The following is a 13683-nucleotide window of genomic DNA, read 5'->3' as shown; positions in this document are numbered from 1 at the left end:
CGGGACAGGCACCGCGTCGTAGACCCGGTGTCGAGTCTGCCTCTGTGAGGCGTCGCGGAAAAGACGACAGGCGTCGCTCTCTGCCGCGTGGTCGAGCCGCAGTCCTGACAGAACCGCTCAGCTCGGCGTTTCCACCGAAGACTGTCTAGCTACTCGAGTTTCCTCTGGAGAAAGATGCGCCGACAGCTTTGCACCGCGTGCGCCCACTGCGCCGCTCGGGGGCACCCCGGCAACTGCCCTCATTCTTACAATTGCCTCATTCTTGCAATGCACTTGTGTCGGGCCCGAAAACCAATAAAACTGAGAAGAACGGCTTCTAACCGCCGGCGCCCTCGCCCGTTCCCTCGTTTTATGCGCGCACTGTAAACGCAGCACGGAATGGGCTAAAGTCACGGGAGTGCCCACATGGCTCCACGTGCCGAAAGACGACTTTGAAACTTTCAGTCCCGTATCCACACGCTGATACGCAAATACAGGCGCATGTGCACGGCGCATTCAGGCAAGGCAGTACACGCCCTCGCGTCTACAAATGGCCGAAGAGATTTAGGACTGAATCACCGGCTCGAGATCCGGTCCCCGTCCGTCGATACTGCTTCCATCCTCTGAGTCCTGGTTTCCTCGACAGCAGCGGGCGACTGGGTCTACCGGTTCACACACACATGCCTCGTCTTTGTTTCCACACAAGCATCTGCAAGGCCAGCACAGACAGCAGAAACACATGCCGCACAGCATGCGCCCCACACACGTGAACAAGGTCAAGACGACCAGGACGACTCCGAAGCACAGACCCAGCACTGCGCCGATCAACACGCCTCCGTCCAACATGAAGGAAGACGACGACGGAAACAAACGTTCAAACCTTCGAACGAGAAAGTGCAGCAGTGAGCCAGAATGGCGCGCATGCACATCTCAATCGAAATTAACAGAGATCGAAGAAATCGAATCTGGGCGCGGTGTATACGCTCCTTGGCATGCGGCTATCGGTGTCGGCGGGATGTTTTCTACGCCACCCCAGAGCGAAGCTCTTCAGGAACCTGCCAGAGTCATTCTCTACAGCGACTCTTGACGCATGCGTTGCGGTGCCTCCCGTGAGCCCAGCGACTTGAGCAGAAGCAGGAACGAACTCAACCGTTCGTCACACTGAGCATCGGACGCGACTCAGAGCCATTCCAAGACGACTTCGAACAACACGAGCGGCGCAGCTGATCTTGGACCGCGTGCACGTTTCTTTCCCGGTCTCCCTCTGGTTGAGAGAAATATGTTCAAGCGGGCGACCGCGTGTTCCCTTTGAAGAAAAGCAAAAGGAATTCTCCGAGGTACGGGGCACGTCACAGAGAGAGATCAACCTGACTCCTCAACAAAGTCTAGGGGCGGCCGCCAGCAGAGGCGCCCGGATCGTATTGAGTCCTTAGATGAATTTGGAGTTTGCAGTGTATGTATGTATGATTTCACAGGTGCACGTAGATATATTTAAGAAGGGTTGGGACGTTTATACTTGCGCGGACATGCATCTGCACAGACAGGAAAGGGACGGCGCCGTCGCACAAAAGCCAGCGGCCGAGGCACGTCGTTGCCAGGAGGCACACGAAGCCGCTTTTCTCCGCTGTCGTGTCTGCCGTTTTTTTGGATAATCGCAGGCAAGCGCAAATTTTAAGTCGCCCCGTGGGAAGAGAAAGACAGACGGACGCCTGAACGCGGAAGACATCCGGAGCAGAAAAGCCAAGGCGAACGAGAGGCCAGGAGCCAGAACAGGAGGGGAGAAGTCAGGCGCGTGAGCGACTGCCGTTCTGCTCCGCTGTGGGCACGTCTGCTTACCTGGAAAGCCAGGGAGAAAAGGAGAAATCGCGCTTTTTGGCAAAAGGCAATCAAAAAGGGTTCACGTCTCTCCGTTTCTCCGGATGGATGGAGAAAGCCGGCGCGCGGCAAGACAGCAAGGATCGGTTGAGGTCTTGCGCAAAGATGCGCCGCAGATGAAACAGCGGGATCTCGCAGAAACTGCGCCCAGTGCGGAGCGTGAAACAGAGAGAAAAGGACGCCTGTGTGGAAACGAAAGCCAGCCCATACTAGGAAAACCACCCCTTCTTTCTCAGGCTCTTCTTTAGATTGCGGTTTCCTTGAGAACCCGCAGGAACCAGCTAGGAGCTGGGCAGCGGCGGAAGTCCCTCTGCGTACGTGTGCGTGTGTGCAAGCGCAGTCAACCGACTCCTTCCGCCCCCCGTCCACGGGCCGTTTTTGTTTAGTGTTGCAACTCTGGTTTGCTTCTCTTTCGCCTGTTGTCTATCCAGCGGCGCCTTGTTTTCTGCGAGACCGCTTCCGTACCCCTTCGCGTATGACTTCCAGTTCTGAGTTGGCGCCTGTTGCTTCTCTCTCTGGCTTCGCCCAGGAGGATGTCGAAGTGCGAAGTTGACTGCTTTCTGGGAAATCGAAGCAAGTGGTCCTCTGCGGATGCAAAAAGGGTACTTTTTTTCAGACCAGCCACACATGCCTGCGCGCACATCGCTACACATCCTCATCTTATAGAGAACCCAAAGCTGCTTCGCTGGTTTGTCGGCTCAGCACTGTGCGGGACGTCCAGCTCTCTATGTGGACGTAGATATTTGTTTACAACAAAAAAACAGTGTGCGAGACTTGCGGAAGCCCCGATTCTACGTTCGTGCTTGCTGAGACACGCACGAAGGAGGTGTCGCTAAGTGCGAAAAACTGGCCATTTGCCAGCGAGAGTCAATTTGACCGGCTGAATCTCAGAGGCCGACTAGAAGAATGTCACGACCTTCGTCGGCCCTCCGTCTTCTTTTTCCGTGTCCGTTTTCCCCCCGGTTCTTCTCGCAGCCTTACTCCTCTGCTGCGGATCTCGGAGCATCGTCAGGACGCTGAGGTTCTTTGTTCGGTTTGCCTCTCTTTGGCAATAACACAAGCCGGTTCCTTCTCTTCTTGCCACATAAACCTCCACACACACCTATATGTGTCTTTTCCCTTTCTGCGCAAGTCTCCCACGTACATGGTGGTGCGCATTTGAATGCATGCCTTTGGTTTGTCCACGATTCGTTCCCCCTGACCCCAGTTCCCGGAAAAGCAACACCGAGTCCGTGGCCTTGGGCGCGGTCGCTCGTGTCTGTTGTCTTCAAGCGAATTGAAGGCGCGTCAGAATGAAGAACGTGACTCCTCCGGCGGGGCCTCGTCCGCGCACATCGCCATGGTGGGCGAGGTACGTCTGGGCGGCCCTCCAGATCCTGCTTCTTCTGGCCGGCGTCGCGTGGCTGTCAGTTAATGTCGCCTTCCTGTCTGAGTACTACTTCAAGAGCTCAGATTCCTCGTCAATGCCTCTCAAAAGCCTCGGCGATGCTGCCCGACGAACGGCGCATGCCCCCGGAGATGCGCAGGAAGGCGGAGCATCTTTTGAAGAAGCCAGCGGGGCGCAGCACCAGGGTGACATCCGCACGTCGGAGATCCTCGAGGGAGCTGGCCCCGGCAGACTTCACGGAAGACTCGGAAGAAAACCGGACGGTCAACCGGGGTACACGCCCGGGCCCCCACCTCCTGCAGTAGGTTTGAGCAAAGAGGGGGAGCGTTGTTTCGATGCTTCATGCATGCCAACATCTCTAGGTACGGCGGTTGCGGGCCTCAAATACAGAGCCGCCGGCAAAACGCCGCGTTGTGTGCATTCCTTGGGTCCCTGGACTCTTTCATTCCCAGGAAATAGTGTGAAAATCAGTGCAAATGTTGGCCCTGGCTGACCAAGCAGGGAGTGTGTTTACCGCGGCGTTTCGTTCTCGTGGGGTGGTAGCTGCATGAGAGGAATCGTCTTCCTGCGCCGCGTGGTGTTTGTCGTGATCAGGATTTGAATATGCCTCGAGCACTCGCTCGAGGGGGAGGCTTTAACCTGTATCTGTCGGACCACCTGGACCTGGACCGCGCCGCGCCTGACGCTCGCCACCCGTCGTGCCGGCTCCTGAGCTACGACCTGGCCACGCTGCCAAAGGCCTCAGTGATCATTGTGTTTTACAACGAACCGTTCTCCACTTTGATGCGGTCAGTACATAGCGTTTTGAATGGCACCCCTCCGCAGCTGCTGGAGGAGCTGCTTCTCGTCGACGACGGCAGCACGTTGCCGTACATCCGGGAAGACGGAAACCAGCAGCTGGTGGAGTACATCGGGCTGCTGCCTGCGAAGGTGCGACTGATCCGCAACGGCGTGCGCAAAGGGATTGTCGGTGCGCGCATGAAAGGGATACGTGAGAGCCGCGCGCCTATCTTTGTGATCCTCGACAGCCACATCGAAGTCAGTCCGCAGTGGCTCGAGCCGCTGCTGCTGCGGATCCAAGAAGACAGGCGGCGCGTTGTGATGCCCCAGATCGACGGGATCGACGCCGAAACCTTCAATCACATAGGGGGCGGTATCGGCTGCAAACTCGGGTTTCTCTGGAAGATGATGGAGCACTCGTACGAGGGCCACCAGACTGCGCGCCTGCCTCCTGCGGAACGCTATCCGTCTCCGACCGAGTTTCAGACCTCGCCGGCGATGGCTGGAGGCCTGTTTGCCGCGAACAAAGACTTTTTCTTCGACGTTGGAGCCTACGACGAAGACTTCCAGTTCTGGGGAACAGAAAACTTGGAACTTAGTTTCAGACTCTGGCAGTGCGGCGGCGTCTTGGAGTGTGCGCCGTGCTCTCGCGTCTACCACATCTTCCGAAAGGGCGGATCAGGCTACAGCAGTCCAGGCGACTCCATCGCTATCAACAAGATGCGGACGATGATGTGGATGGACGAGTACGCCGATCTGGCCTGGCGAGTTATCGGGCAACCCAAAGTCAACTACAGACCTGAAAGCCTCGAAAAACGAAGAGAGTGGAGAAAACGGAAGGGGTGCAAAAGCTTCCGCTGGTTCATGGAAAACGTGTTCCCTGAGGGAGATGTCGTCACCCTCGACGACGTCCCGTACCTAGGTAAGTGCCTCGACATTTCCGTGCTCTCTGGCGAGGAAACGGAAACGAAAGAACGGAGGGGACAGGAACCTCAGAGGGCCGCAACGAGGAAGTGTGTGCTCCGATGAAGTTTGGAAAATTGCTTCCGTGAGAAAGATGGTGCAGACTGGCGCGATGTCACCCGCTTTTCAGGGGGTAAGCGGAACGCCCGATTCTTAATTCTACGAGAAGAAGATTACTCGTTCTCTGTTTTGTCCGGAATGCTGGCACGGAGACCAGACACCTGTGGGAAAAAGGCGGTCGATGTGCGAACTAGTGCTTTTTATGTGCTGCCTCTTCTTTGGGCAGTCTCTTTCTCCCGTTTTAAAGGTGCCTTCTTTTAGTTTTCTGCTTCAGTGGACATTCACCGCAAATTTGGCTAGACAGCATCGACCGCCTGCCGTGGTCGCGTCCCCTGGGGGTGAACTCTTGTTTGTCAACTATTATCCCTGTAGGTGCTTCCAGTTTCTGTAGGGACCATGTCTTCCGTTTTTATTTTCGTAGGTCCTTTGAGAAATGCCAAGGTAGAAATGTGCTTAGACAACATGGGCTGGGCCTCTCCTGGACATGCTGTTGGCCTTGGGCGTTGTCACGGCGGCGAAACTCAAACGTTTATGTTCTTTAGGTGAGTCATATCGTTTCCGTGTCAGCAGCATTCTTGGTAGTATCTCTGCGAGTACGCATATTCATGGCCCTCCACTCAAGGTACAACTTGAGGCTTCTCTCTTTTGTTTCAGGAAAGTCGGACACGTAATGCCAGTGAACGATGACGAGGCTTGCTTGCAGCCGTCAGGGAAACTGGACTGGTGCCGAGGAACGTCCCAATTCTGGTAAGCGGTTCCTCAAATAACGTTCGGGGCAGGAGGAGGAGATAGCGCTGTACTCCTGTTTCCGGTCACACGTCGGTACAGTAATATGCGATACCGTTTTATCTTCGGGGTTGGGCAAACGCATGTCCACCTCGTTCCTGTTCTTCTAAGTGGCCAAGACTGTGATGCCAAGATCTGTGAAAACACACCCACTTACTTCAACAGAGACATGTAGTGGTGGCGTGGGCTGCACTTGGTCTTGCAGGTGGGACTTCACATCGAGCGGGCAGCTTATGTTTCGTGAGACAAAGCAGTGCCTCTCAGCCTTTGGTAGACAGCTACGAATGGTCGATTGCGATGACACGGATGCTTACCAGGTGAGAAAAAGAACATCAGAGTGATAGATAAGGGAAGCCACGTACCCGTCGTGTGGCGAAGTCTATGGTGGTGTTGCGAAATTATAATAGCTCTGTATGTATCCGAACGCATGAGAAAAACTTAAAAGTGAAAGATGATGCTGCCTGGGACAGTGAGATTGTCTGATAAAGTGATGGCTCTGTATACTTGCTAATCGCACTTCATAGGGATTACGTTCCACTGACACTCAAATTCTGTCGGGTGCGATGAACTGATAGGTTTGCCCTCATTGCATTCGCAGACGCCGCAGGGCTGAACTGCGGTCCAGTGTATACGAAGGAGAGGTTGTCTGGTGTCATGTGTCAGATCTGGTCGTGGAAGGCTTACAAGCCGCCCGACACATTCACGTTCCCGCCTGTGAACAGATCGATCCGAAGCGTCTGAGAGGGTCAAGCAAAAGATGATTATGACAATGCTGCTCCGTCGCCAAAGCTACTCGGGAGGCTGCCGCAGTTGTCACAAAAGTCGTGGTTGCTGTGTTGCTACTGGGAATGTAAAGGCCGCGGTTCAAAACAAACTCCGTGTAATTAGTGAGCGTTTGACCCAATTGTCACAACTAGATATACCATTTGTACAGATGAATTAGGGGCAATAGATTCACGGGACGTTCGGTCGCCGAATTGCTGCAGGAAAAATGACGAGTATGTTAAGTTCTAAACGGGGTAATTGTCTCAATTTTCAATGTTACCCTTGCTCTCTTCCCGCGTCACTGAGCATCAGCTCCTTACTACTGTGAGCCGGTCGAAATTTGTACCCAGGAGCCCATGTACAGGCACTCGCGCCAAAGGTTCCACGGTTCCTTTTTCAAGAAAGTGTCTGTTCGTGCTCATTATGGCTTGTCTTTCAAGCGGTCGAATCGTTGTATTTCGTATACGAACCACATGACTTATTCATAGCTCATGTGGTTTTTCTGCATTGTGAGAGCTTGGAGCTAATTAAACTACATCATGCTTCCCAGTTTAGAAAGCTGTCCATCGGCTTCAAGAAGTGATGAATTCATGCTTCAGACACATACTTCCACCATGCACTCGCATGGTTGCGGGACAGGGGTGCATCGATTGGAAATTACGTAGTACCAAGATTATCCCATTGCCTGGTGACAATTCCGGTGGATCGCTCGTGAGTCGCGAGGCACTGCAGGTGCACTTACTGTCGGGGTCGTGCAAGTTGCTTTGTAACTCTCCTCATCTTACAGACGCACATCATGAATGCTATTTTCACGAAGAGAGGATTCCCATCTAGCTCGGCAAGGCTAACCAACCTTCCGTTCGGCTGCTACAACCTGCTCTTTTTCAACGTCATTGACACGAAATAGTGCCCGCATGGATGCGATAGAGTTATCTGCCTCTTCTTTTCTCGCGGTTGCCACGGCCTGCAGCAAAATGTACCACGACGATAACGACTGATTTAAGGGGCAGGTTGCGCTTTCTTCGGGAAGCCTTGGGGGTTGTCACTCCTATTTTCAGCTTTAGGCAGCTACGGAAGGCACTTCAAAAGCAGCAAGTGAGGGGTTCAAAAATGGTCTTTTACCCAGTAAACTACGGTCCCCGTTAGGCAATAAGCTGGCACTCATGGTTCGAGGACACGCCTCCCGGTTCAGGTACTCTGACAACCGGAGCGACCGTGGCGATTACTACTGTCAGCTGGATCAAAGACCCGAGCATGCTCCGTTTTGACCCTAGTGTCCGTACACCGCGTTGGCGAAGCACAGCGTGCAATGCGCATGGTCCTAGTCCAAAGCGGTTGATTGTTTTAATGGCATGAAAGCTATACTGTTTTTTTCCAGCAGGACGTTTTCGTGCTCAGTCTGGCCAAAAACGTGCGCATTCACGTCACCCACTATCCTGCGTTTCAGAGAACTCCACGAAACAACGGCGCGACACACAGGAAATGGAGTCATACGGGAAGGGTGGCGCTCGCGGGTCTTTTGCCCCTCCATTTTCAGCAAAGCGAGCAGTATCGCAGTCTGGCGGCTCTTCTCAATGTCTGCATCAAAAAGCCTCAATAACTCATCATGCTGGAAGAGATGTTCTGGAAAGTAGGGACCGGTTATTTGCACGACGCAAACGTCTGTAGAGGAATGCATGACTGATAGGCTGTGCTGGGGGAGCGGCAGCCGAAAATTTAGAACCACGTTGCATCTCGTCCGCACCCCAAACGGAGGCTTTCGAAGCACTCTATGAAATATCATTTGGAGGAACACTGGTTCACCGATACTTGAAGATTCGTTTCCATGAAAGGTCTGCTACTCTCGGTTCTCCACTCCACAACTTGTGCACAGCCAGGGATCTGCAGACACGCCACCGAGTGCCTTGCAGTGCTTCGAGATTCTACGCAGGTTGCTCGGCTAATGGTTGTAAGCTCACGCTTGCACCGCATACAAAAGAGATTCGTTACCCGTTGGCCTGTGTAGCTCCTGGGGGAATCCAGGATCATGGCTTGCCCTGTAGATGCAAACACAATTTTGATGGCTTACGTTAAGAGCCGCGAGTCCACCTCTTTGGCAGAAAAGGTGGTGACAACAATAAAGAAGTCATTCTCCGTCGACTTCACAAAGGCAGTAGGTTAGACGCAGCGGTGCTAATAATCCGAGCGTGCCACCTTGTCTGCGAAGGCATCTCATGTTCGACTAGAAAGTGCCATGGACAACGTCGCCATGCGGAATCTGCTTTGGTTCTGCATCACATGCAGACTTCTTGAAACAGGCTCATGGATACACACCGGAGAGAATATGGAGAGCCTCATTGATGCACGATGCATGAAGGGACAGGAAAAGAGAGATCGTTTTCACGTGAATGTGCCCGGCGTTTCGCTGGAAGTGGAGATAGCATCTGACTCTCCCTGCCAAGATGCGCGGCAGACACTTTCCTTTTCAATCAAAGCATTTCCATTCGCTGCGAGAGTTCTTCGACTCCGCGACGTCAACGATAGTGTAGGTGTGGGCGACACGGTCTTTTGTCTACCAAGGCTCTCTGCACCTGCAACTATGAGGGGATTCGTTGCGTCACCTGAGAGGACAGATCCTTTGAAAACTCAGGAAGATTTTAATTCTTTCTGGTAAGTGCGTAAAAGGTCTTGATCTCGGCTACAACGGGTCACCCACACACCTAGGTTCTTCCAGCACGGATACAAACTTCCTTCCGAGGCAACCAAAACCATCGTTAAGGGTAATGAACACAATCACTGATGGGAACAGCAGATGCCATGGCAACACCTTTCAGTCTCGTTTGGCTACCTGACACTTCACTACCCTGTTGGTTAGCGCCTTGACAGCGTCCATGTATTACCACATCGGCTTAATGCTGCAATAGGCTGCTGTTGGCGGTCAAAACTGATCGAGCTGTGAGAATCGAGAAAGGTGACCACTGTGTTCCTCTATACTGGATGGCTGACGTTTTCAGGCCTCATGTTACCAACGACGTCCGGCGGATCATTGCAACGAAAGTTTTCAAGACGTGTGCCGACCTGCAAGTGATTGAAGATGCTTCACTCAAGCTTCTTTCCGTTCGCCAGTCGCTTCGTGTATCTGCGGCCTGTCTACAGCACGCGAGAGATTTACTCCGAACCATAAAGCCGACGCCAGAGTCAGAAGTAACGGGGACAGGGAAGATCACGTGGGAGCGAGACGGAGAAATATGTGATCTAGAAAATCAAAGTCAAGTGGACGCCCTCGATAAGCTTAACATGAAGTTGGAACATCGCCGGCGAGCTCCCATTGTTCTTCCAGTCCGACCACCGGAAAACTGTCTCATCCCGCGGGATCGATCCGACTGCGATGCCTCTTCGGTTAATGTTATAGAACAACTTAATAGTTTCAAGTTCTCGGAGGGCGACAGAACTGCGTCGGATGCCGCTAGTTTCAAAAAAATCTCTGTATCTGCTTCAGGCAGAAAACGGATACGGAGAGTTTTGCCCCCCCCCGCAACATACAGTGCTGGCCACCAAACAAATTATCGTTCAATCGACAGCGCTAACAACCGTACGTCACTCACGCACCACAGTCGGTGTCGCTGCAAAGCATTTCCCTTCTTCACTAGGAATGTACTTAGCCATAACCGGTACAACAGAGGTCTTTCGTCCCACGGACACGGATGCTTCTGATGCAAGACAGATGACTGAAAGTCCCCCTGGTCACGTCGGAGCTTCAAGACCAGTGATGTTTTGTGACTCGCGCGTAGAACACCAATCCCTGCACGCTGCGTCTCCGAAACTACGAGGCGATGAATGCATTGAACCAGTACAGCAGTCAGATGCTTCTACTGGTGATGAGGCCCGCAATTTGCCCGCCGGGTCGGCTGCGGAATGTGACCGGGAGCGCCTGTTTGCTGCCGGAACATCGCCACCCCGCAAAATCCTAAAGGTCGCGAAACGAGTGCAGTTTGCCCAGTCCAAGAAGCTCTTGAAGAGAACGGTAAGGATGTCACTATGTCACCGCTGCCTTTCAGACAAGAACTCACTGTCCACATTAATAACAGAAAACAACCGAAGTCGCTAGTCAGTCAGCTACGCCCAGCTTATAGGTACCTATAAACATTCCTACACAGTGAATCGGGTGTAAGAACAGGATTACACAAACGTACCCGACTAAGTACGGTTCCTGAGATGGTGGCACGTTGATGCTGGCAATTCATTTATCCTTTCTGGAAAGTCTTCTGTGACGCTTTGCCTCAAAATTTTTCCGGGGCAAACGCAAAACGTGATGTCAGGGGTCGCGCCGCCCTGCTTGGCAGGAGTACACCAATTACGACTGGCTTGCTCTGCAAGGTGCTTTAAGTTTTAGAAAAAACCATCCGTGAGTTTGGTAGACGCGATGACGCTACGCGGTGCAACACAGTCACAGTGTCATTATATGGGGTACACCCACAGTACTCTCAAGCACGATCGGGTGCCGCAGCTGTAATTCGAGCACACGCTGCTTGTACTTGGTTCACCGTTGTCTTTACGAACTTTTTGGAAAAAACGGAAGCACCAACTATGGCGATTTTCTGCAGGCGTGTCTTCTTCATCAGCTTCCGCAGTTGCACACTCGAGGTCACGGGGCGGTGTCCGGAGAGACTCCTACTGAGTCCCAAGACTCATAGCATTCTCTCAGTTCTTTCAGCAGGTTAAAGCTTCCTCCCACTCGGAATCTTTCTCGAATGATAGACCCAGGGCCATTCTCGAAAATCATCTGCATCAGGAAATCGGCTGTTTCCGCCGTGTGCACATCACCAACCTCAATCATGATTCCCACACGCCTCACGGCAGCGCCTTCAGCGGCGCCTTCTCGCATGCCGCGCTCGACGTTGACTCTTTCCCTTTCACGGACCATGTAGTCGCGCAGCGCTATGGAGATTAAGTGAACCATGAACATGGTCGCGTGTGTGGCTCCCAAGCCCGATGATGTTTGGAGGAAGTCCGCTCCACCTTCGAGCGCAGCGACCGCTGCCCTGCTGATAATGTCGCCTCCCTGGAGTTCTCCAGCTCCTAGAACTGCTTTAAGCGTCTTAGGAGCAACGACCTACAACAGAGGACAAATTTTGCAGAAAGAAACGCGCGTGCATGTGGAACCCGCCAGACCGAAGAGGAACTTAGGCCAGCGCGGTGATCGCTACTGACGGGGGCGGGGGGCGCGGTATGTATGGGTAATACTCGACTCTTTTATACTACTGGGACTGTATATTGTGTTCTTACGGTAGTACGGCCAAGCCTCTTCTTCCAACAACCTAGTGCTGATGGGCAGACCTACATATTCGTTTCAACCGGAGGCTCACACTAGTACAGACTGGACGGGAAACAAACGTGACTACGAGTAACTGTAAACGCTACCGACCACCATACCACGGAGCAGCAGTGCAAATCGCATTTACCTTTTTCACTTCACTAACGAGGAGCCGAACACGAGACTCTCCGTCAGCGACGTCCTCGTTCATTTGCCTCCAATCTATAAGACATTCGATCTCGTCGGCCCCATCTTTCAGTGCTGCAACCGCCTCTACCGAGACGGTGTCAGGAGTACCGGTCCCATCGGGAAAGTTGACAGCAGCGCATACTTTGATGTTTGCCACCTCTGGGGCCGACTTGACCACCTGCTGCTTGATAAACTTGACAAAGGAGGGCCGCACGCAGATGCCAACAATCGCTGGGTCTTTCGCGGCTGCCTTACAAACTGAAGCGATTGACTCGTTGGTTTCGCTGTCTGCGAGGGCTGATACTTCAAAGAAATTGAGGAGCGTACGAGACGTGAACTGCTTGTAAATTTTGTTTGTCGCCATCTTTCAAGCAGATGATGAGACCGAACCGAAGAATTGTCAACGTATCGCGGTTTTAGCAGGCGGACAGCAGATACAGTGAGCCACTGGACCGTCGCCAGCCAGTGTTCCCCGTTCTCACCAAACTGAATTGAGACCAGCGTCACGGATAGACTGCCGAATTATGTGAACTTCAGCTGTCTGGGCACGTGTACAGGTCAATGAGCGCGAAACTCCGATGACCCTCGCAATACACACGACACACACTGCTAATTTCCAGGCTCTTGTCTCCGCCACGCTACAGAAAACGACACTTTCGGATGCGTCGGTCTGACGTTGAGCCGTGTGTGCAGATGGAGCTGCAAAGGTGCGGCCTGTCTACTTGCGGGGGCTTTCTGAGCCGTGCCGCTGGAGCGGCGCTGTGCGAGCGGCGGAGCGAGCTGCCGCCTCGCTTCATGCGGCGACGCCAACTTCAGCACACTGCAGCCCGCAACATTCGGTCCGATAGAGTTCCAGAGTTGCCCCAGCGAACGCGTTTTCCTGTGCATTTCAGGCATGTTGGAGGCCGTCTTGAGTCAAGACACATGCATAACGCATTTTTTAAAGGGAGCCTTCTCGGTTCACCCGACCACAGCGTGGACGGTGTCCCTCTTCTCTCGCACGCGGACGGGACGGCTTTTCTCTGGTGAAGTCTGTGTGGAGTTTTTGTCTGCAGCGCAGTTTCACAAGACACATAGCGACGGCGTTTGAAGGTGACCTCTTCAGAGTGTGTGGTTAAAAAACAGTATTTTCGCGTGGTGAATCCGAAAACAATGTCTCCCCGAGAACCGGTTGGTTCCGCACTGGACATGGATTAGCAGCAGACATGCACACATTCGGCGGCAGGTGCGGAGAGAACCCTCTCGTCGTTCCTCTTGCCAGCACTTGCCGTTCCGTTTCCGCGTAGGTGAAAAGGTCCATCGTCACCCCTTACCTTTCCTCTACTGTTTGCCGTCCCTGCTTCTTCTTGACCGGACTTTCGGGGTAGCCCAATAGTCTCTCCCCCGACACCGTGGAAAATACCCCCTCATCTGTGTGAGCCCCATCGCGAGTTCCTCCCTGCTTATGGAGGGCCTCTGCTGCCGCCCTTCCTCCGCTCTGCCATCCCGGAAACTGTCTTTACTTTTCATGCGCTCGCTCGGCCTTTGACACCACCTTTGAGCGGTTTCTACAGACAATGCACATCTCGGCGTTCCGTCACTCTGCCTTTCCTCCGTGACAGACGAG

At 53.3% G+C, this 13683-nt stretch overlaps 3 protein-coding genes across 3 annotated transcripts; 2 read left to right on the top strand and 1 right to left on the bottom strand.

Moving 5' to 3' along the window:
* Window positions 1–3146: 3146 nt before the first annotated feature.
* On the top strand, window positions 3147–6571 carry NCLIV_010830 (putative UDP-N-acetyl-D-galactosamine:polypeptide N-acetylgalactosaminyltransferase T3; the record flags this gene model as incomplete). The annotated part of the gene is made up of 6 exons (XM_003880599.1): window positions 3147–3542; window positions 3836–4943; window positions 5466–5586; window positions 5699–5791; window positions 6036–6147; window positions 6494–6571. The coding sequence occupies 6 exons, from the start codon at window positions 3147–3149 to the stop codon at window positions 6569–6571; spliced, it is 1908 nt and encodes a 635-aa protein (XP_003880648.1).
* A 1506-nt stretch (window positions 6572–8077) lies between these two features.
* On the top strand, window positions 8078–10288 carry NCLIV_010820 (conserved hypothetical protein; the record flags this gene model as incomplete). The annotated part of the gene is made up of 9 exons (XM_003880598.1): window positions 8078–8225; window positions 8283–8427; window positions 8483–8543; window positions 8601–8663; window positions 9201–9244; window positions 9299–9354; window positions 9409–9444; window positions 9499–9529; window positions 9589–10288. The coding sequence occupies 9 exons, from the start codon at window positions 8078–8080 to the stop codon at window positions 10286–10288; spliced, it is 1284 nt and encodes a 427-aa protein (XP_003880647.1).
* Window positions 10289–11219: 931 nt separating this feature from the next.
* On the bottom strand, window positions 11220–12441 carry NCLIV_010810 (putative deoxyribose-phosphate aldolase; the record flags this gene model as incomplete). The annotated part of the gene is made up of 2 exons (XM_003880597.1): window positions 11220–11687; window positions 12037–12441. The coding sequence occupies 2 exons, from the start codon at window positions 12439–12441 to the stop codon at window positions 11220–11222; spliced, it is 873 nt and encodes a 290-aa protein (XP_003880646.1).
* Between the last annotated feature and the right edge of the window lie 1242 nt (window positions 12442–13683).

This window comes from Neospora caninum, chromosome IV, assembly GCF_000208865.1.
Source record: "Neospora caninum Liverpool complete genome, chromosome IV".
NCBI lineage: Eukaryota > Apicomplexa > Conoidasida > Eucoccidiorida > Sarcocystidae > Neospora > Neospora caninum.
The sequence above is the reverse complement of the archived record's forward strand: the minus strand, read 5'-3'. Positions and strand labels throughout refer to the sequence as shown.